Source organism: Dendrobates tinctorius, unplaced genomic scaffold (genome assembly GCF_039654945.1).
Source record: "Dendrobates tinctorius isolate UK_male_01 unplaced genomic scaffold, ASM3965494v1 ptg000102l, whole genome shotgun sequence".
NCBI classification, from domain to species: Eukaryota; Metazoa; Chordata; class Amphibia; order Anura; family Dendrobatidae; genus Dendrobates; species Dendrobates tinctorius.
Genome location: NW_027361770.1, coordinates 6,669,105 through 6,693,056, shown reverse-complemented (window position 1 = coordinate 6,693,056; position 23,952 = coordinate 6,669,105). Strand labels below are relative to the sequence as shown.

The 23,952-nt window shown below is 46.4% G+C and overlaps 1 protein-coding gene across 4 annotated transcripts in view; it reads left to right on the top strand.

The window, feature by feature from the left end:
* The window catches only part of COL15A1 (collagen type XV alpha 1 chain), a 1,161,047-nt gene that overhangs the window by 813,843 nt on the left and 323,252 nt on the right, over window positions 1–23,952 (top strand). For all 4 annotated transcript variants that reach the window (XM_073587711.1, XM_073587710.1, XM_073587708.1 and 1 more), the window contains 4 exons: window positions 18,186–18,239; window positions 20,173–20,232; window positions 22,098–22,157; window positions 22,248–22,289. In XM_073587711.1, coding sequence (XP_073443812.1) covers window positions 18,186–18,239; window positions 20,173–20,232; window positions 22,098–22,157; window positions 22,248–22,289 — 216 coding nt within the window. The remainder of the gene's footprint in view (window positions 1–18,185; window positions 18,240–20,172; window positions 20,233–22,097; window positions 22,158–22,247; window positions 22,290–23,952) is intronic.

The window sequence follows — 23,952 nt, the reverse complement described above, 5'->3', positions numbered from 1 at the left end:
TTAATCATCTATGCAGGTGGGTGCCTCGCACCTTCCTATATAAGGTCACCTGGTACACCAGCTGACTGTTGGTAATAACAGGTCATTTGGAAGCCAACCATTCTGAAGAGACAAGCTATCTTGAGCAGTAGTGTTTGCAGCAGATCTTGAGCAGTGGTTTTCCTGCTGGAAGCTGTGTTCGGGTGCCTTACTCTACGGTCCTGTGCATGACTGCAGAGGAAGCTAAGTGTTGTTGGTTTCTCCCTGTCTGTTATTTTCCTTGGTGTTTTATTAGTACAGCGGTGGAACCAGTGTCCGCACTTGCCAGTTCCCTAGTAAGGGATAGGTGCAGGGCAAGTGAGGGACTGAGGTATCCTGGTCGGCGACAGGTTGAAAGAACCTGTATAGGGTATGTGAGGAGAGTACAGGGCACTTCCTTAGGAGAGTGCAGGAGGTGTCCATTTCCCCGTTCCCTATTTGCAGGGCCCACCGTTGTAATTGGGTCCCCTTGTTTGTCTTTGTTGGTTTTGTGACCGATCGATCGTCGGGTCACGTCACGGAGGGCCAGTCGCCCCATGACAAATGTTGAATGTAAATTAATTTTAACCTTTTTCCATACTATGTGAATCTACTTTTGTAGGTTTAACTTTAACAATGGTAATAATATGCTGAAAGTTTTTGTTTTTGTAAATAAGAATAGCACCCTTCATAGACCAAGTGACTCAAGAATGGACTGGATAAAGTCACTAGCAGAATAAACAAAAGCATTCAGTTATTTATCTTTCTTCTATATCTAGACAAGACATGGCAAGCGACTTCACCTGGTTGTTAGGACTCCTCTTTAGGCCATGTTCAGAAATTCAGTTTTTGTTCAGTATTTTACATCAGTTTCTATAAGCCAAAACCAGGAGTGGGTGATAAATACAGAAGTGGTGACGTGTTTCTATTATACTCCTCTGATTGTTCCTCTCCTGGTTTGGCTTACACATACTGAGGTAAAATACTGACCAAATATTGAATGTGTGAACGTGGCCCTGTGGAGTGTTAATCCCATTTGTTGTCAACTCCTTGCAGTTGTAGCACATTCCCTAAACTGTGTCACTAAATATAATAGCCCCTCTCACTACGACCTCTGACTACACTGAATACCATACTATGCCCCTCATTAAATTGTGCTACCTGATTTATCTGTGACACGCACTACATGTCCTTTGATTAAACTTTGTCCCTGATTACACTGTGCCCACAAATTACTCTATAGCCACATACTGTGATGGCTGTTTAAATGGTGTACCTGATTACACTATGTCTCACACATTGTGCCATCTGGTCAAATTATGCCCCACAATATGCCTCATGCATACACAAAGCTCTGCAATGCCTCAAGTGAAACATATTCATCATACAATGTTTCCATATGATAAACCAGTAGCTGGCCAGGTTCCTGTGAAATAATTATTGAAGTTGTGTGATGATGATATTACATCGTCTTACTTTTTTTATTGTATATTTTGTATTATATCTTCTGTACATGATTATGGGGCTAGCCATTTTCCAAAGCTTCTTTTAACAGCATTTATAATATGTTTTAGATACGCTGTTAACAGATTTTTATACAGCAGCAGCATGAACAAGTCCCAATAAACCGAAAATGTTCATTGATGTCTATGAGAGAGTTTTCAATACATGCTCTGTGACCTGTACATGGGTTATTCTGCAGGGATGGGGTAGATCCTATGCCATCGATATATACATATTACCTCCCATTATGATCTATCCTAAGAAGAGCACTACATTTTTTATCTACTTAACAATTAGTGCCAGTCCAGTGTTTTAGAAGTACTCCCAATATTTTCTCCCATAACTTCACGTTTCACTTGGCTGTCTGTCACTCCCTGCATTGTACTTATTTCCTTGCAGCTTATAAGTAGTGACGAGTGAACCCAAATGGCAAAATTTGTGGTTCGTACCAGACAACTAGTGTTCAGTAGAGTTGAGCGACTTTTGCTTTTTTAGGGTCGCGTTTCATTTCGTGAAACCCGACTTTTCCAAAAGTCGGGTCAAGCAAGATCGTCCGATTATAGGGAAAAGTCGGGGTCGTCCCGAAACACGAAACCCAATGTAAGTCAATGGGGAATAAAAGTCGGCAGTGAGAGGAGGACAGGAAACACACCTACAGTGCCCATTTGAATGCCAAAAGCATCAATTCTTCTTACTTAAGCTTGTCAACCTTAATTAACTTCATAATACAAGTTACGCACTGAAAAATGGGGGTTATTTGGCTAAATTTGTGGGGGGGGGAGGGCTGGCTGCAGGTTTTCATGTGCCCTGGGCGAAAGAGCGCCCCTTTAACACATACCACAACTCATCATGCTCCGATATGGCAGAGAAATAGCGGTATAGTACAATGAAAAATACCTCACTTTTTACATCTCATGACGAGGCCCATCTATTTCTCCATACAAAATCATTGGTCCCATATAATGTTTGAAAAAGTATATGATGAGCTCCACATAATGCTACAGTATATGTTGGTCCCCATGGATGAAGCTCCACTGTCTTATGGGCCCAAATAATGCTCCAAACATAGTGGGCCCCATTTCTACTGCTCTAGTGTATAATGGGCCCTGTAAATGCTGCTCCAGTGTCTGATGTCCACCTTTGGAATGTTCCAGTGTATGGTGGGCCCCATCTATCATTCTCCAGAGTATAGTGCTCCCCAAAAATTGCTGTCCCAACATAGAAAACAATCAAATAAGTCTCCTCGCTAGGGAATCCCTGTACTTGTCTGGACAGGTGCTGTAGCTTGCTTAACAGCTCGCCAGCCGTTCTCACGCCCAGTATGGATTGCACGTGATTGCACAAAGGTTAGAAAGGGTACCGTATCCCTGGATAACATGTATGGATAGCGTACACATTCAAAATATATGTCTATACAGCATGAGGCAGGCTCAGACGGTGTTAGGCCCAGTATGGATTGCACGTCATTGCACAAAGGTTAGAAGGGGTACCGTATCCCCGGATAACATGTATGGATAGCGTACACATTCAAAATATATGTCTATACAGCATGAGGCAGGCTCAGACGGTGTTAGGCCCAGTATGGATTGCACGTCATTGCACAAAGGTTAGAAGGGGTACCGTATCCCCGGATAACATGTGTGGATAGCGTACACATTCAAAATATATGTCTATACAGCATGAGGCAGGCTCAGACGGTGTTAGGCCCAGTATGGATTGCACGTCATTGCACAAAGGTTAGAAGGGGTACCGTATCCCCGGATAACATGTATGGATAGCGTACACATTCAAAATATATGTCTATACAGCATGAGGCAGGCTCAGACGGTGTTAGGCCCAGTATGGATTGTACGTCATTGCACAAAGGTTAGAAGGGGTACCGTATCCCCGGATAACATGTATGGATAGCGTACACATTCAAAATATATGTCTATACAGCATGAGGCAGGCTCAGACGGTGTTAGGCTCAGTATGGATTGCACGTCATTGCACAAAGGTTAGAAGGGGTACCGTATCCCCGGATAACATGTATGGATAGCGTACACATTCAAAATATATGTCTATACAGCATGAGGCAGGCTCAGACGGTGTTAGGCCCAGTATGGATTGCACGTCATTGCACAAAGGTTAGAAGGGGTACCGTATCCCCGGAAAACATGTATGGATAGCGTACACATTCAAAATATATGTCTATACAGCATGAGGCAGGCTCAGACGGTGTTAGGCCCAGTATGGATTGCACGTCATTGCACAAAGGTTAGAAAGGGTACCGTATCCCCGGATAACATGTATGGATAGAGTACACATTCAAAATATATGTCTCAGGAGGCAGGCTCAGACGGTGTCAGGCACAGTATGGATTGCACGGCATTGCACAAAGGTTAGAAGGAGTACCGTATCCCCGGATAACATGTATGGATAGCGTACACATTCAAAATATATGTCTATACAGCATGAGGCAGGCTCAGACGGTGTTAGGCTCAGTATGGATTGCACGTCATTGCACAAAGGTTAGAAGGGGTACCGTATCCCCGGATAACATGTATGGATAGCGTACACATTCAAAATATATGTCTATACAGCATGAGGCAGGCTCAGACGGTGTTAGGCCCAGTATGGATTGCACGTCATTGCACAAAGGTTAGAAGGGGTACCGTATCCCCGGAAAACATGTATGGATAGCGTACACATTCAAAATATATGTCTATACAGCATGAGGCAGGCTCAGACGGTGTTAGGCTCAGTATGGATTGCACGTCATTGCACAAAGGTTAGAAGGGGTACCGTATCCCCGGATAACATGTATGGATAGCGTACACATTCAAAATATATGTCTATACAGCATGAGGCAGGCTCAGACGGTGTTAGGCCCAGTATGGATTGCACGTCATTGCACAAAGGTTAGAAGGGGTACCGTATCCCCGGAAAACATGTATGGATAGCGTACACATTCAAAATATATGTCTATACAGCATGAGGCAGGCTCAGACGGTGTTAGGCCCAGTATGGATTGCACGTCATTGCACAAAGGTTAGAAAGGGTACCGTATCCCCGGATAACATGTATGGATAGAGTACACATTCAAAATATATGTCTCAGGAGGCAGGCTCAGACGGTGTCAGGCACAGTATGGATTGCACGGCATTGCACAAAGGTTAGAAGGAGTACCGTATCCCCGGATAACATGTATGGATAGCGTACACATTCAAAATATATGTCTATACAGCATGAGGCAGGCTCAGACGGTGTTAGGCCCAGTATGGATTGCACGTCATTGCACAAAGGTTAGAAGGGGTACCGTATCCCCGGATAACATGTATGGATAGCGTACACATTCAAAATATATGTCTATACAGCATGAGGCAGGCTCAGACGGTGTTAGGCCCAGTATGGATTGCACGTCATTGCACAAAGGTTAGAAAGGGTACCGTATCCCCGGATAACATGTATGGATAGAGTACACATTCAAAATATATGTCTCAGGAGGCAGGCTCAGACGGTGTTAGGCCCAGTATGGATTGCACGTCATTGCACAAAGGTTAGAAAGGGTACCGTATCCCCGGATAACATGTATGGATAGAGTACACATTCAAAATATATGTCTCAGGAGGCAGGCTCAGACGGTGTCAGGCACAGTATGGATTGCACGGCATTGCACAAAGGTTAGAAGGAGTACCGTATCCCCGGATAACATGTATGGATAGCGTACACATTCAAAATATATGTCTATACAGCATGAGGCAGGCTCAGACGGTGTTAGGCCCAGTATGGATTGCACGTCATTGCACAAAGGTTAGAAGGGGTACCGTATCCCCGGATAACATGTATGGATAGCGTACACATTCAAAATATATGTCTAGACAGCATGAGGCAGGCTCAGACGGTGTTAGGCCCAGTATGGATTGCACGTCATTGCACAAAGGTTAGAAAGGGTACCGTATCCCCGGATAACATGTATGGATAGAGTACACATTCAAAATATATGTCTCAGGAGGCAGGCTCAGACGGTGTCAGGCACAGTATGGATTGCACGTCATTGCACAAAGGTTAGAAGGGGTACCGTATCCCCGGATAACATGTATGGATAGCGTACACATTCAAATTATATGTCTATACAGCATGAGGCAGGCTCAGACGGTGTTAGGCCCAGTATGGATTGCACGTCATTGCACAAAGGTTAGAAGGGGTACCGTATCCCCGGATAACATGTATGGATAGCGTACACATTCAAAATATATGTCTATACAGCATGAGGCAGGCTCAGACGGTGTTAGGCCCAGTATGGATTGCACGTCATTGCACAAAGGTTAGAAGGGGTACCGTATCCCCGGATAACATGTATGGATAGCGTACACATTCAAAATATATGTCTATACAGCATGAGGCAGGCTCAGACGGTGTTAGGCCCAGTATGGATTGCACGTCATTGCACAAAGGTTAGAAGGGGTACCGTATCCCCGGATAACATGTATGGATAGCGTACACATTCAAAATATATGTCTATACAGCATGAGGCAGGCTCAGACGGTGTTAGGCCCAGTATGGATTGCACGTCATTGCACAAAGGTTAGAAAGGGTACCGTATCCCCGGATAACATGTATGGATAGAGTACACATTCAAAATATATGTCTCAGGAGGCAGGCTCAGACGGTGTCAGGCACAGTATGGATTGCACGGCATTGCACAAAGGTTAGAAGGGGTACCGTATCCCCGGATAACATGTATGGATAGCGTACACATTCAAAATATATGTCTATACAGCATGAGGCAGGCTCAGACGGTGTTAGGCCAGTATGGATTGCACGTCATTGCACAAAGGTTAGAAGGGGTACCGTATCCCCGGATAACATGTATGGATAGCGTACACATTCAAAATATATGTCTATACAGCATGAGGCAGGCTCAGACGGTGTTAGGCCCAGTATGGATTGCACGTCATTGCACAAAGGTTAGAAAGGGTACCGTATCCCCGGATAACATGTATGGATAGAGTACACATTCAAAATATATGTCTCAGGAGGCAGGCTCAGACGGTGTCAGGCACAGTATGGATTGCACGTCATTGCACAAAGGTTAGAAGGGGTACCGTATCCCCGGATAACATGTATGGATAGCGTACACATTCAAAATATATGTCTATACAGCATGAGGCAGGCTCAGACGGTGTTAGGCCCAGTATGGATTGCACGTCATTGCACAAAGGTTAGAAGGGGTACCGTATCCCCGGACAACATATATGGATAGCGTACACATTCAAAATATATGTCTATACAGCATGAGGCAGGCTCAGACGGTGTTAGGCCCAGTATGGATTGCACGTCATTGCACAAAGGTTAGAAGGGGTACCGTATCCCCGGATAACATGTATGGATAGCGTACACATTCAAAATATATGTCTATACAGCATGAGGCAGGCTCAGACGGTGTTAGGCCCAGTATGGATTGCACGTCATTGCACAAAGGTTAGAAGGGGTACCGTATCCCCGGATAACATGTATGGATAGCGTACACATTCAAAATATATGTCTATACAGCATGAGGCAGGCTCAGACGGTGTTAGTCCCAGTATGGATTGCACGTCATTGCACAAAGGTTAGAAGGGGTACCGTATCCCCAGATAACATGTATGGATAGCGTACACATTCAAAATATATGTCTATACAGCATGAGGCAGGCTCAGACGGTGTTAGGCCCAGTATGGATTGCACGTCATTGCACAAAGGTTAGAAAGGGTACGGTATCCCCGGATAACATGTATGGATAGCGTACACATTCAAAATATATGTCTCAGGTGGCAGGCTCAGACGGTGTCAGGCACAGTATGGATTTGACGGCCCAGATTACACAGCAGAGGAGCAGGGAGAGGTAAAGATTGCAAATGCTGGGGCCCTGGCCAAGCAAGGGGGCCCACTCGTGGGCGTCGGTACTGGCACTGGGCCCCTCATAGTACAGCGGTGTGTCTGACGGCGGGTGTGCACCACCACCGTCAAAGACACTTGATTGCACTATGAGGGACCCTGTGCCAGTGCCCGTGCCCAAGAGTTGGCCTACCCACCTGTCCAGGGCAACGGCACTCGCATGATGTCGTGCGCTAGGTGGTGACCCCGGCCATGGGGGGGGAGGCAGCACAGTTAGGGAGTTTTAGAAAGTGGCATATGTTGATGTTGGACATTCAACTGATGCAAAAGGCGAAATAGGTGAAGTACCAGGAAGAGGTGGACCAAAGCAAGCCATTTTTCTGTCACCCTATGTGTCATCAGGGGAAGGTGGGACAAAATCCTTGGAAACCCATGCGTGGTTCATTTTAATGAAGGTTAGATCATCCACATTTTGGGTTGACAGACGGGTCCTTTTTTCTGTCAGGATTGATCCAGCTGCACTGAAGACTCTTTCCGACAGCACACTTGCAGCTGGGCAAGCGAGCTCCTGTAAGGCATATTGGGCCAATTCAGGCCAGGTGTCCAGTTTAGCGGCCCAATAGTCAAAGGGGAATGACCTGTGTGGGAGAACATCGATATGGGAGGAAAAGTAGTTTGTAACCATAGTTGACAACTGCTGTCTCCTGTCACTTTCCATCGATGCAGTATTACCAGTTGTGTGAGCGGTATTTGAAAAATCAGTCCACAACATTGTCATGAAACCCCTGTCTCCAACGCCACTTCTGCTGTGTGCACCACGAACACCTCTGCCAAGCTGCCCCCGGCCCGTACGGCTCGTGTGAGAACCATCACCGCTGCTGTGTGCTGGGAATGCCTCAAGCAACCGATTTACCAGAGTTGCTTGTTTATTAGCCAATATTAGGTCAAGGTTCTCCTGTGGCATGATGTTTTGTAATTTGCCTTTATAGCGTGGATCCAGGATGCTGGCCAACCAGTAGTCGTCATCGTTCATCATTTTGGCAATGCGGGGGTCCCTTTTTAGGATCCGCAAGGCATAATCTGACATGTGGGCCAATGTTCCCGGTGTCAATGATGCACTGCGAGTGCTGGGTGGAGGAGCACTTTCTGGCAAATCCACATCCCTCCAGTCACGCACAAACCCTGTACCAGACCTTGCCACGCCAACATTTTCACTTGCCCCACGAGATGCATCCTCCTCCCCTAAGTAATCATCCCCATCATCCTCCTCCTCCTCCTCCTCTTCTTCCTCCACCTCGTCCAGGAGAGGTCCCTGAGCAGACAATGGCTGAATGTCATCAAGGATTCCCTCCTCCTCTTCCTCCTCATCAACATTGGCTGCAGACGCCTGCTCCTTAAGGTGCGTCAAAGTTTGCATGAGCAGACGCATAAGTGGGATGCTCATGCTTAGGATGGCGTCGTCTGCGCTTACCAGCCGTGTGCATTCCTCAAAACACTGAAGGACTTTACAAAGGTCTTTCAGCTTCGACCACTGCACGCCTGTCAACTCCATGTCTGCTCTCAAAGTGCCTGGCCGTGTATCCTCCCACAAATGCATTATGGCCTGCCTCTGCTCGCACAGCCGCTCCACCATGTGCAGGGTGGAGTTCCACCTTGTTGCAATGTCGATAATGAGGCGGTGGTTGGGAAGGTGGAGCAATTGCTGCAGCTTCTGCATACGAACGGAGTGTACAGGCGACCGGCGGATGTGCGCGCACAGTCTTTGCACCTTCTGGAGCAGGGCTGTTAACTCCGGATAATTTTTGAGGAAGCACTGCACCACCAGGTTCAAGGTGTGAGCCAAGCAAGGTATGTGGCTGAGTTTTGAAAGGGCTATGGCTGCCACAAAATTACGGCCGTTATCACTAACTACCTTGCCTGCCTCAAGATGTACACTGCCCAGCCATGACTCAGTTTGTCGCTTCAAGTACTCGGCCAGCACCTCGGCGGTGTGTCTGTCGCCCAAACACATCATCTGCAACACAGCCTGCTGACGCTTTCCACTAGCTGCTCGATAGGGGGACACATCGTGTGCAACAGTGGCAGCTGCAGATGGAGTGCTCGTACGACTGTGCTCTGTGGACGAGCTGTCGCTTCTGGAGGAGGAGGAGGAGGGTCGAACGCCTACAGCCAACTGTTTCCTATACCGTGGGCTAGGCAGCACTGTCCCACCACCGCTGTCCCCTGTGGACCCTGCATCCACCACTTTAACCCAGTGCGCAGTGATGGACACGTAACGGCCCTGGCCATGCCGACTGGACCATGCATCAGTTGTGAGGTGCACCTTTCCGCTCACTGACTGCTTGAGTGCATGGACAATGCAGTCTTTCACATGATGGTGGAGGGCTGGGATGGCTTTGCGAGAGAAGAAGTGGCGACTGGGTAGGTCATAGCGTGGTACTGCATAGGCCATGAGTTCGCAGAAAGCTGTGCTTTCCACCAACCGAAAGAGCATCATCTCAAACGAGATTAGTTTGGCAATGTGGGCGTTCAAACCCAGTGTACGCGGATGAGAGACTGAGTACTTTCTTGACCTACTCATAGTGTCTGGGAGGGTGAGCTGGACTTGAGAGCTGCATATGGTGGAAGTAGCGGTGGACAGGGCGGACTGAGAGAGGGTTGATGATGGTGATGGAGTTGGTGTTCTTTCTGATGGCCTAGAATCAGTCTTTCGTTGATATAACAGTGGGATTCCCTGACTGCTGTGGCCTTGCAACGACACCTCAACATTTGCTGCTGTGCTAACCGGTGGGCTTACAGTGGGGGAAACAATGTAGCGTTGCTGACTACCTTCGTTGTGATCAGTTGCACATGTGGCACTTGAGGTTTGGTGTTGTGTCCACGCTTGCAAGTGCATGCTGGTTAAATGTCTAAGCATGCAACTGGTATTCAAATTTTTCAGATTTTTCCCTCGGCTAAAGGTCTTTGCGCACTTCTTACAGATAACCTTGGCCTGATCATGAGGATTTTGGTCAAAAAAGTGCCACACTGCACTCTTCCTACTTTGGCAGACATTTTGCGGCCTAGCACGCTGTGATCTTTTGACCCTCTGGACAAGCTGTCCAGCAACTCTTTTGATGTTTGGAACCTGTCTTTGGAGTGCTCCGGGCCTGCCAGATAACAGCTGTTGCGATGTCGATGTCTGCTGCGGATGCTCCTCATCTGAGCTATTGGAAGCAGCACCCTCTTCCCCCAATGGATGCCAATCTGGGTCAACAACTGGGTCATCCATCACCTCCTCTTCTATGTCATGTGCACCTTTCTCTGTGTCACCGTGTATGGTGGTATAGTGTGCGGGAAGGGGCACCTGAGTCTCATCAGGGTCAAAATCTGGCTCTGTACACTGCGAGGACAATGTAGTGCTCTGAGTGAATGTACCAGCAGAATCATCCATCAGCGGCTGTGCATCAGTGCACTCCATGTCAGATTCATCTTGGCCTGGGTAATTCACCATTTGACTTGATAATCCAGGCATGGTATGTGAAAACAGCTCCATGGAGTAATCAGTAGTATGGCCTGCGTCATCCTTCAATCTTGGTTGGGGTGAAGGACACAAGGAAAGGTGTGGTTCATGAACATGAGCCTCCAATGACGACTCAGTGCTTTTACTTTTTACAACTGAAGAAGAGGAGGCGATAGAGCTGGAGGCCGAGTCAGCAATGTAAGACAAAACTTTTTCCTGATGCTCTGCCTTTAAAAGCGGTTTGCCAACTCCTAGAAAACTAAGCGTTCGAGGCCTTATGTAGACAGACGATGACGCAGGGTCAGCACCTCCTGCATTCGGTCCTATTTTGCTCTTGCCACTACCATCAGATCCACCACCAACACCATCATTACCAGCTGCCAACCCCCGCCCAATTCCACGGCCTCTTCCACCAGCCTTCCTCATTTTTGGTAGAAATGTAGACAAAATCCAACAAACTATATAGTAATGTAAAACAAGGTACAAGGTGTCTATAGGACAGGGGAGTTTTAGAATTTCTGCACACACTTGTGGACAGTGGACACTTGTGGATTGTGTGCGGCCCACTGATATCTGAGCGCTATGTGACACGCTCGATGGCACAGCTGCCTGTGACCAAAGTGACGAGAGGATAATGGAGATTTTGAATCTCTGCGTACACTTGTGGACAGTGGACATTTGTGGATTGTGTGCGGCCCACTGATATCTGAGCGCTATGTGACACGCTCGATGGCACAGCTGCCTGTGACCAAAGTGACGAGAGGATAATGGAGATTTTGAATCTCTGCGTACACTTTTGGACACTGGACACTTGTGGATTGTGTGCGGCCCACTGATATCTGAGCGCTATGTGACACGCTCGATGGCACAGCTGCCTGTGACCAAAGTGACGAGAGGATAATGGAGATTTTGAATCTCTGCGTACACTTTTGGACACTGGACACTTGTGGATTGTGTGCGGCCCACTGATATCTGAGCGCTATGTGACACGCTCGATGGCACAGCTGCCTGTGACCAAAGTGACGAGAGGATAATGGAGATTTTGAATCTCTGCGTACACTTGTGGACACTGGACACTTGTGGATTGTGTGCGGCCCACTGATATCTGAGCGCTATGTGACACGCTCGATGGCACAGCTGCCTGTGACCAAAGTGACGAGAGGATAATGGAGATTTTGAATCTCTGCGTACACTTTTGGACACTGGACACTTGTGGATTGTGTGCGGCCCACTGATATCTGAGCGCTATGTGACACGCTCGATGGCACAGCTGCCTGTGACCAAAGTGACGAGAGGATAATGGAGATTTTGAATCTCTGCGTACACTTGTGGACACTGGACACTTGTGGATTGTGTGCGGCCCACTGATATCTGAGCGCTATGTGACACGCTCGATGGCACAGCTGCCTGTGACCAAAGTGACGAGAGGATAATGGAGATTTTGAATCTCTGCGTACACTTTTGGACACTGGACACTTGTGGATTGTGTGCGGCCCACTGATATCTGAGCGCTATGTGACACGCTCGATGGCACAGCTGCCTGTGACCAAAGTGACAAGAGGATAATGGAGATTTTGAATCTCTGCGTACACTTGTGGACAGTGGACACTTGTGGATTGTGTGCGGCCCACTGATATCTGAGCGCTATGTGACACGCTCGATGGCACAGCTGCCTGTGACCAAAGTGACGAGAGGATAATGGAGATTTTGAATCTCTGCGTACACTTTTGGACACTGGACACTTGTGGATTGTGTGCGGCCCACTGATATCTGAGCGCTATGTGACACGCTCGATGGCACAGCTGCCTGTGACCAAAGTGACGAGAGGATAATGGAGATTTTGAATCTCTGCGTACACTTGTGGACAGTGGACACTTGTGGATTGTGTGCGGCCCACTGATATCTGAGCGCTATGTGACACGCTCGATGGCACAGCTGCCTGTGACCAAAGTGACGAGAGGATAATGGAGATTTTGAATCTCTGCGTACACTTTTGGACACTGGACACTTGTGGATTGTGTGCGGCCCACTGATATCTGAGCGCTATGTGACACGCTCGATGGCACAGCTGCCTGTGACCAAAGTGACGAGAGGATAATGGAGATTTTGAATCTCTGCGTACACTTTTGGACACTGGACACTTGTGGATTGTGTGCGGCCCACTGATATCTGAGCGCTATGTGACACGCTCGATGGCACAGCTGCCTGTGACCAAAGTGACGAGAGGATAATGGAGATTTTGAATCTCTGCGTACACTTGTGGACAGTGGACACTTGTGGATTGTGTGCGGCCCACTGATATCTGAGCGCTATGTGACACGCTCGATGGCACAGCTGCCTGTGACCAAAGTGACGAGAGGATAATGGAGATTTTGAATCTCTGCGTACACTTTTGGACACTGGACACTTGTGGATTGTGTGCGGCCCACTGATATCTGAGCGCTATGTGACACGCTCGATGGCACAGCTGCCTGTGACCAAAGTGACGAGAGGATAATGGAGATTTTGAATCTCTGCGTACACTTGTGGACAGTGGACACTTGTGGATTGTGTGCGGCCCACTGATATCTGAGCGCTATGTGACACGCTCGATGGCACAGCTGCCTGTGACCAAAGTGACGAGAGGATAATGGAGATTTTGAATCTCTGCGTACACTTTTGGACACTGGACACTTGTGGATTGTGTGCGGCCCACTGATATCTGAGCGCTATGTGACACGCTCGATGGCACAGCTGCCTGTGACCAAAGTGACGAGAGGATAATGGAGATTTTGAATCTCTGCGTACACTTGTGGACAGTGGACACTTGTGGATTGTGTGCGGCCCACTGATATCTGAGCGCTATGTGACACGCTCGATGGCACAGCTGCCTGTGACCAAAGTGACGAGAGGATAATGGAGATTTTGAATCTCTGCGTACACTTTTGGACACTGGACACTTGTGGATTGTGTGCGGCCCACTGATATCTGAGCGCTATGTGACACGCTCGATGGCACAGCTGCCTGTGACCAAAGTGACGAGAGGATAATGGCGATTTTGAATCTCTGCGTACACTTGTGGACAGTGGACACTTGTGGATTGTGTGCGGCCCACTGATATCTGAGCGCTATGTGACATGCTCGATGGCACAGCTGCCTGTGACCAAAGTGACGAGAGGATAAGGGAGATTGGATTGCTTTTAAAAAAGCAGTTTGTGGAGCAGTGGGTAAACAGCAATGCCAGCGTGTCAGGAAGCCTTAAAAGGCAGCCCAACAACCAACACCACTGATACACCACAATATAGCCTCCCCTTGCACTGCACACACAGTGACTTGTGTGTTGTGCAGGCCAAATCGCTAGCAGCAGAAGCAGTTTTTTTGTCTTCTTCCCTGCCTAACGCTCTCCCTACAGAATCAGCAGCAACCTCTCCCTATACTAAGATCGGCAGAAGTAAGATGGCGGTCGGCGTGCACGCCCTTTATACCCCCTGTGACGCCCACCAAAGCAAGCCAATCACTTGCATGCCCTTCTGAAAGATGGTGGTGACCCGTGCCTATGTCATCACGTTGCCCACAGTGTCCGTGGATCCTGATTGGCTGAAAAAGAGCGCAAAACAAACTTTTGAAACGCGACTTTGGCGCGTAAGTCGCCGACCTCGTGGCCGACCTCATCCTAGGGTCGGGTTTCGTTTCATGAAACCCGACTTTGCCAAAAGTCGGCGACTTTTGAATTTTTTCGACCCATTTCGCTCAACTCTAGTGTTCAGTGATGAATCCTCAAACAAGGACTTCTAAAAATAAGTTTGTTATTGTTCGAGTTTTCCAGCCGAATAAAGCTTGTTAAAAGGCTGCTTGTTACCGTCTCAGTAAGTTCCCTCTGGAGTTGATTATGGGAAGTAGCCAGAGTTCTTATGTTCCACAGACAAGTCCTGCATCATTTGAGTCAAATTTGACATCTGATCCACAAGGGTACAAAGCGGATCTATGGCAAAAAGGAAAAAGGGAAAAAAAAAAACAAACTGTCTTCGGTCAGTTATAATGTCACGCTGCAGTTCTGCAGGTAAATGCAAACTCCTCAAGATGGCAGCAGAGAGGAGGGAAAGCTGAAATACTGCACAGAGCAGACCAGCAGCACTGCAGCGAGGCTACCACCAGGTGGCAGCAGAATAATCAAACAAGCCGGGTCGATACCAGAGAGAAGCACAGTACCAAGGAAAATACCAAACACAGAATCAGAGGAATGCCAAAAAGGTCAGTACCAGAAATATCAGAAGCAAAAGACAGGAGCAGGTCAGAGGCAAAGCAGAGTCGGGTACCGGAGAATCCAAACACACAAGACACACAGTAACTGGACAAGCAGGGATGGAAAGGACACACAGAGACTGGACAAGCAGGGACAGAAAACACAGACACAAGGAGTCAGCTAAGTGCAGCAGAACAAACCAGGGGTTCTCCAGATTCAGCTGCACAAGTCCTAGGCAGGAAATATAACCAACACTGCCTGCAGGAAGCAGCGCAGAGAAATAGCCGGCCTGACACCAGAACGAGGCAGAGAAAAGTTAACCCCTGAATGACCAGACCGGGAAAAGGAGAGACAGGAAAAACCCAGTCTGGATCATGACACAAATCCTGTCTGCTGCTCTCGGATTCAAACTCTACCTACAGCACTCTGATACAAGCTCTGCCTGCTCCTCCATCCAGTCTGTCCTTCTGGGTCCAGCTGCTGCGTGACCATTGGTCTGTCCTGGAGTGCCACCTAGCGTTCAGCGGGAGCCAAGTCTAACCTCACCATCAGAGGCTCTAGTGAACAGTTCAGTGTTCGCTTAGTTACACCCCCCAAGGCTCTCTTCGGTCCAAGGCACAGTGGTTCCACAAACCCCATCCATGACAATGGCCTGTAATCTCTGTGATTATTGCAAGGACACTCCAATCTGTTGGCTACAGAAATGCAGCCATTCTGCCTTATGGATACAGATGGTTTCCGAAAGCTGATGGCAGTCGCAGTCCCCCCAATACCAGTTACCCTTGCACCATTACTTGTCTAAGAGAGATGTGCCTGCGCTACAGCAACAAGTCGCAGACAACATCACTCGTTCCCTGAAAAATTCTTTGTCTGCCAGGGTGCATTTAAACAATGACACCTAGATGAGCAAACATGGACAGAGGAATTACAGCTAGATAACTGAGCCATGGGTGACTCTGGAGGCTGTAAGGGGAGTCATGAAAGCGTCTGCTCCACAAGTTTTGCAGTCTCAAAGGTTTGGGATAAAGTGTCGCTGTCTACCAGGAACATTAAGCTTAAGGTTCCTTCAGCGAAATTGGGACCTAAGTTTATTGGCCCTTATGAGATCATGGAGGTGGCTAACCCAGTGGCATTTTGTTTGCATCTTCCAGCGTCTTTTACGATCCCCAATGTATTCCATAGGGCCTTGCTGAAACCATTGGGAGCTGTGGAAGAAGCATCATTGGGTTCTTCGCCACCTGTATTAGTGGATAGTCAGGAGGAGTACAAAGTGGAGCGCATCATGGATTTCCGGTTGGTCTGCCGTTCCCTCCAGTATCTTGTGCACTGGAAGGTGTATGGTCCTGAGGACCGATCCTGGGTTCCTGCCCGATCAGTTCATGCCAATCATCTGGTACGCGCCTTTCATGCCCATTTTCCTGGGAAACCTGGGGGTCCGGTGGCCCCCCGTTGAGAGGATAAGTCTGGACAGGATGGTTCCGCCTCCATCCTGGTCAGGTCAGGGTTAATTTTAGTTCACCTCTCTTTGGTTCTGGGGCTGCTATTTAATGTTGGCAGTTCCTGGATTTGGTGTCGGTGATACTTCCGCATACTCAGTTTGTGGTTGTTGACCCAGGTTTACTCGTCCGTAAACATTGTGCCTCTGTGCTTGTGTGCTTTGCTGTGTATGACCTGGTTTGTCGCCTGACTTTTGCCTCTGCATCCTGCTTTGTACTTCCCTGTCCCTCCTGGTTATCTGACCCCTTGGCTTGTCTCCGTTTACTCTTTGTCTTATCCCTAGGTACTATGCTCTCGTCTGGCTTTTGACTCTCGGCTCACCTTGACAACGTTTACTGTCTGTGCCCTGCACTGTACGTGCTCAGTTTAATTCCCTGTACTCACACGCAGTGACTCCACCCCCTGGTCATGTGACTGTTTAGTGCCAGGTCCTGTGCTCACTGCTTAGTCTCGGGTCCTTGCGCACTGCGTGCCTTGTTCCTGCATTCGTTCATGTACCCCCTGATAGCAACCCTTAGGCAGCGCCAGTGACACCATTGGTATCATCACAGGCGATAAAACAAGATGTCCGCTATTTATATGCAGTGGGACATGTGATTTCACCAGCCAAGGACACAAGCCGTTGTGTGGCAACGCAAATATTTTCCCGCACTTTTACAGAATGCTACCTATTTTTACCAATTTTATAACATTTTTCTTGAGTTTCCGATCACGAATCCGAATATGCCATGTTCGTGTTGAATTTATGTTTGGCGATTCATTTTCCGAACAAATTTGCTCATCTCTACTCTCTATTCTTGATAACCAGCCTTGATTAAGCTGACAGCTGAGGGTTGCAGCTCACAGCTGTCAGTTTTTTTTTTCTGTCTGGCTACCAAGAAAAACAGTGAACCCACGTCAATTTTTAAAATTTATTTAATTATTTATAGTATTCATCAGCCGCAGCATGTGCTAACAGTTGAATACATCGCTCAACATTGTTCCCTTCTAGTGTTGATCTCAGCGCGAGTAGAGGACAGTGATGTAAGCTGTTTTCACTTCAGCACCTGGTGCCAGGGAATGAGGTGATCAGTACCGCTGACGTGTACCGTTACATGTCACACTTATGACAATAAGGTCCACTGCTTTAGCTAGACTCCTGGAAAACACATGGTAGCAGTATGCACGTTTTCCAGTGTGCAGCTGCCTGAATCAGCCTTAAATGCCTTGGATGATGACATTAGAGGTGTGCACTCGGTTACCTTTATGATACTTGTACTGTTCTAGCACAGAGGGAACTGTCCTCCAGGAAGCTAAGCCCAGTAATGGACCTGTGATAGATAACAGAATCATTTTTCCTCAAAACTAAATCACTCTTGTGGTTGACCTACAGTATTTACAGTATGATATTGCAGTCCAGCTCATTCACTTGAGTGGTTATCACGTGAAATGATGGATGCACCTCATGGATAGAAATATACTCTTTTTTATAATCCTAAATAACCCTTTGACAACTAGATACAAAATGCTTAAATCTGTACATGGCAAACCTAAATATGTTAAATGCAACACTACTATAAATTATTTCTAAATATCGCATTGTTAGCTTACAGTTGTTCATTTTAGGGCCCAGTAGGACAACCAGGCATAAAAGGAGAATTTGGCTTTCCAGGGAGACCTGTAAGTAACATAATTTAGTTATTTAGTCTATTACAAAATATATTGTCTATATTATATATTCTGTAAAATAATATGTATTTATTTTAACAAAATCAATTGCAACCATATAATAATGGTTAAGAGTGCTTAAAGGAATTTTCTGCTCCAAATCGATAAGTCTGCAGTCACTGTGTGTGATTGCAGACTTATGAATCCCCCTAGCACACGCACTGTGCCAGTTTCTGATCATGGACCGGAGGGTATGTATGAGTTATATATACTCCCAGCCAGTGGGCGCGGCCTCGCTCCATTCACTTGTATGGAGTAAGGCCGCATCCTGTAGTCAGCCATGCCGACTAGATGGGCCCTGTCCGGGAGTATGCATAACACCAACATATCCTCCAGTTCCAGCTCAGAAACCGTCGAATTGACGCAGTGCACAGTGGGTGCGCTGGGGGAATTTGTAACTCTGCAGTCACACACAATGACTACAAACATTGCTGTTTGTTTCTTTTATCTATATTTATAAAACTGAATGTATGTATGTGTGTATCACCAACTAATCACAAAGCATCTTTCATTTCACCAGAGCTGTTCAAAAGAAGCTGAGCTGTGATTGGATGCTATGAACAACAGTTTTCCTTGCAACCAATCATTAAGCATCTCTCATTTCACCAGAGCTGGTTAAAAGTAGCAGAGCTGTGATTGGTTGCTATGAGCAAGATGTCCCACTTGACAACACCTCAGCAGACACTGACATGGTGGCAGAAATCTAGCATCCCTGGGAACATAAGCTCCCAGCCATTGTCTGCCCCCCAGACAGGAGCACAGAGCACATGACAAATGAATCCCCCCCCCCCCCCGCCCATATCCCCATCACACATCCTCCATCCATAGGCACATCTTCCATCTTAAAGGGATCATTGGTATGGAAGTCAAAGCAAATCCATTCAGTGCTGTGATTTTGACCACAGGCCTTTCTTAAAGGGATCTCTGGTATGGAAGTTAGGACCGTTCCACTCAGCTCTGTGGTTCTGACCCCAAGGTCTCTTAAAGGGATCATTGGTATGGAAGTTGGGGCAAATCCACTCAGCGCTCTGGTACTGACCCCAGGGTCTCTTAAAGGGATCTCCTGCATGGAAGTTAGGGCAAATCCCTCAGCGCTTTGATTCTGACCCCAGGGTTCTATTAAAGGGATCATTGGTATGGAAGTGAAGGCAAATCCACTCTGTGCTCTGATTCTGACCCCAGGCCTCTCGTAAAGGGATTTCCGGTATGGAAGTTAGGGCAAATCCCTCAGCGCTCTGATTCTTACCCCAGGCTTCTATTAAAGGGATCATTGGTATGGAAGTCACGGCAAATCCACTCAGCGATCTGGTTCTGACACCAGGCCTCTCTTAAAGGGATCCCCGGTATGGAAGTTAGGACCGTTCCACTCAGCGCTCTGGTTTTGACCCCAGGCTGACGGGATGATGTGGGATATTAGGGTTAGTAGTCCAGTGGCTATGGCTGATGGGATGATGTGGGATATTAGTGGTAGTAATTCGGTGGCTCTGGCTGACGGGATGATGTGGGATATTATAGTGAATGTGGCTATGCGGAGTGGGCAGGGCTCTACACTCAGATATATATAAATATATTCATTATAATTTGTTATAGCTAACTGTAGTTAGTTACAATGCCCGGGCAGCGCCGGGCTATTCAGCTAGTACATTATATTTTCACATGTACCACAGTTCAGATTGTAGCCTTTTCCTTGACATGTCACCTTTAACTGTTATAGCCAAATGATTGATCAGCTTACAAGTATCAGTGCTGTAGCCAGTGATTTGCTGTAGAAATTGCATGCCAGGATGGTACATAATTTTGCTGTGGCAGCAAGAGGAGCACTTGTGTTGGTGCTGTTTGAAACAGGTGGTGTTTTGCTTTGTGTTTATTGTTATTTTAACCATAGGGTCGTCCTGGACTAAATGCTGTAAGAGGTCAAAAAGGTGAACCAGGTGTTCCAATAATGGTAAGTACACAAATTCCAGGTGATATAATTTGCCATTTGTACAATGGGATCCTTTAAACCTCTAAGCCAGTATTTCAAATAGCACAAAAAATAGTGTGGTTTGTTTTGTTGCTTGCTAGAAAGAGTGGAGCAGACTATATGAATACCATTTAGCCATGAGGAGAACACTGCGCACGAAAACGCATACGAACACGTGCAAACGCAAGACCATGCACATGTCTTGTTAAACATACAGTAGGTACACATGACGCATGTGCATGGACGCGCACGATGCGCTGCGCAAAAAACGCTAACGTGAAACAAGCCTTAGCTATGCCCCTCCTAGGCAAGCTGCACCATGCACCACGAACCAGAGGTGCCACCACGTGAATAGCATTCACCATTAACAGGTTCTGTTTAACTTCTTCCCAACACTGGACGAACTGGTGCGTACTGTTTTGCACTGAGTTTCCACATACAGGCATTCCAATATGTCCCAGGTAATTCTACTATTCCATCTGCATCAAGCATTTTGAATATTTAGAATTATCCAGCAAACAGCGCAATATAAATGTGAACTGAGTCTTAAAAGTGATCCAAAATTGTTTACCCCAAAATGTTACTAATAAAAGCTTCAACTCAAACAACAAAAACAAGACCCCACTCAGATCTGGGATCTGTTAATGGAAATCTAGGGGGGTTCCATGCAACTGAACAAAGGTTCTGGAAATGCAACATTGCTCCCCACCCCAAAAAACATCCAACAAAATCTTCTCTTCAAAATCCACGTGATGCAAATTCTCCCCTCTCTCCCTGCTGAGCCCCACATTGTACCTTAACTGCAATTCGCTTCCACATGTTTGCCATTACTGCAGCGAGGAGAGCCCGTAACTTATGTGGTGCATGTCTGGAGAAGCACAAGCTGGAGTCCAATGTATAGGGCACTGCACTGTATTGAGCACCATATTGTATTAGACGCTACACTAGTATATTTTAATTGCTCCATCCACTGTGTGTTTTTTCCAGGAAAACATCCATGGAGTCTAGATCGTCATTACACCCATGGATGAATTCCCAGAGTGAAGTAATTTCCAAAATAGGGTCACTTAAGTAGCATTTCTTCTGTTCTGTCTCTGTAAATGGAATCTACAAGACATTCTAGGAAAGCTGCACCCTAAAAGTCAAATAGCGCATCTTCCCTCTCGAGCCCTGCTGCGTGAAAATAGAGATGTAGAGCCAGCGTTCTCATTGCAATGGTTATTGCAACATACTTATTTCCATTTGTGAATGTAGTTTCTGACCACATATAGTGTATCAGTGTACTCAGGAGAAATTTTGTAACAAATTTTGTGGTCCATTTTCTCAAATTAGCAACTTGGGGCAAAAGCAACATTTTAGCGGAAATGTAATCTCTCAATTTCATTTTACTGAATGTAACTTCATATGTGTTGTAGCCGGCTATATCATGGATCATATGTTATGCAACATAAAAAAGTGACATTGTGTTGGCAATATGTTTCATCAAAACTTGCACTCTAAAAGTCAAATGGTGCTACTTCCCCACCGAGCCCTGACATGCTAAAATATTAGCTTCTGGCCACATGTGGGCCATCGGCATACTCAGGAGAAATTGCTCCCCACAATCTATTCTGAAATACCTTCTATTATTCTTGTGAAAATGAGAAATTTGGGCCTAAAACATATTTGTGGAAAAAAATGTTACATCAAGTAGTACACCTTCCCTTCCGAGCTTTGCCGTGTTCTCAAACAGTAATTTCTGCCCCCCCCCCAAAAAAAAAAAAAATAGACTTGCTTATCTAATCTTTGTCAAACCCTTTTAAACAATAAAATGACTAATAGTTATAATAATATTTAATAATTGACAGGGTCCTCGAGGACTACCAGGCCCTCCAGGCCCACCAGGTCCTCCTTTAAACATCAAAGGAGTAAGTATAAGCTTAGTAACAATGTTAATAAATTGTAAAGTTAAAAGTGTTAGTTTAACTTAAATGTCTGTCTTTTTAATTTTTACTTAGAATGTCTTTCCAATCCCTCCAAGACCAAACTGCAAAGTATCGGTAAGTTAAGCATGGGATGTCCACAGGAAAAAGGAATCCATTAAAAGCTTATGTATATTTAAAGGAGCTGTCCAAATCCCATTTTCTTTCCTAGGACCACTATGATCTCAAAATTAAAAAATACATATATTCCCCTACCGATCTGCCACAGATTTGCAATATCGCTGTCTAGGTCCCTACCGGTCTCCTTACTACTTCTTCTGGTGGACACAGCACATGACCACTGCTATTAGTGGACAACCCCTTTAAAAACCATGAGGTAAAGCCCAAAAAATGCAAATTATAAAAGTACTATTAGGTCTCATTCATCTGTGTACAAAGGGCTGTATTTGATGCTGCCCTAAGCATCAAGAAGAGGAAATCATTGCTGCTGAACATAGCAATACTCCCGCACTGGTCCTCGGAACACAGCTGGCAGCGCATGCGCAGACTGAGAATATCACTTGACAATAGATCCTACTGTCCATGTGCCACCGCCGGAATTTTGTTGAAGCAAAAAATATTTTCTTGAATATTAAATGCACAGGCGCAGTATTTAAACTAGGACCTGTCATCTGCCATGGAGCATGACCATCTCGTTATCTCAGAACTTTAAACAACCACAAGACAGCCTTCTTAATCCCATGTATCATTTTAATCAGTATAACAGCGCCAACCTGATGACACGTTCACTTTAAGACCTAGATTTAAAAAAAAAACATCTGACTATGGTATAAAATATTGAAAATAGGTATTACAGTGCATACGCCTTGGCTATACGAAGTGCATAAGTTTCTAGTTTTTGTGGCTTGTATGTCCAGCTAAACAGTTTTTTTAGGTTTTCTAATAAACATGAAGCTTTATACTTCCACTCATCACTGGTGGACTCAATTCTAGAGAGTAGGCGTCCGTACTGAACACCTACTATTTGGGCATGGACACCAAACACGGACTTCACCAGGAAGTCCGTGTTACTGTTTGGTTTCGGCTGCCCAACCAGCAGGTGTTTGTCGTGCTGTCATGTGCATGGCAGCATGGAAAACACCGCCTCTGATCAGCGGTGAAATCATCCCCGCCAGTCAGAGAACCACAGTTCCCACGCTGACAGACAGTGGGAGCGCTCAGCTGTGATCGGAGGTTTAAAGCTTACCTCTGTTCACTAGTGTCAGCTGATGGGACTACTGATCCCATCATTCAACACCTGCAGCTGCTAATTACAGTGAGAGCAGGAACGACGGATGGGAGTATTCATTAGCCGCTCCTGCGCTGTAAATAAATAATTAAAAAAAAAACAAAACAAAAAAAAAACTGTGTGGGTTCCCCTGTAGTTTTGCTAACCAGCCAGACAAACCTTGCACCTGGGGGCTGCAATCCTCTGCTGTCAGCTTCAGTAAGGCTAGTTATCAAGAATAGAGGGGTCGCCATGCTGTTTATTTAATTATTTATATAAATAATTAAAAAAAAAACGGTGTGGGGTCCCCATCCCATTTTTGACAACCAACCTTGCTAAAGCAGACAGATGGGGGCTGGTATTGTCAGGTTGGTAAGTGGCATGGATATTTGCCCCCCCCCCCAGCCTAAAAATAGCAGCCCACAGCTGCTCAGAAAAAGGCACATCTATTAGATGTGCCAATTCTGGCGCTTTGCCCAGCTCTTCCCACTTGCCCTGTAGTGGTTGCAAGTG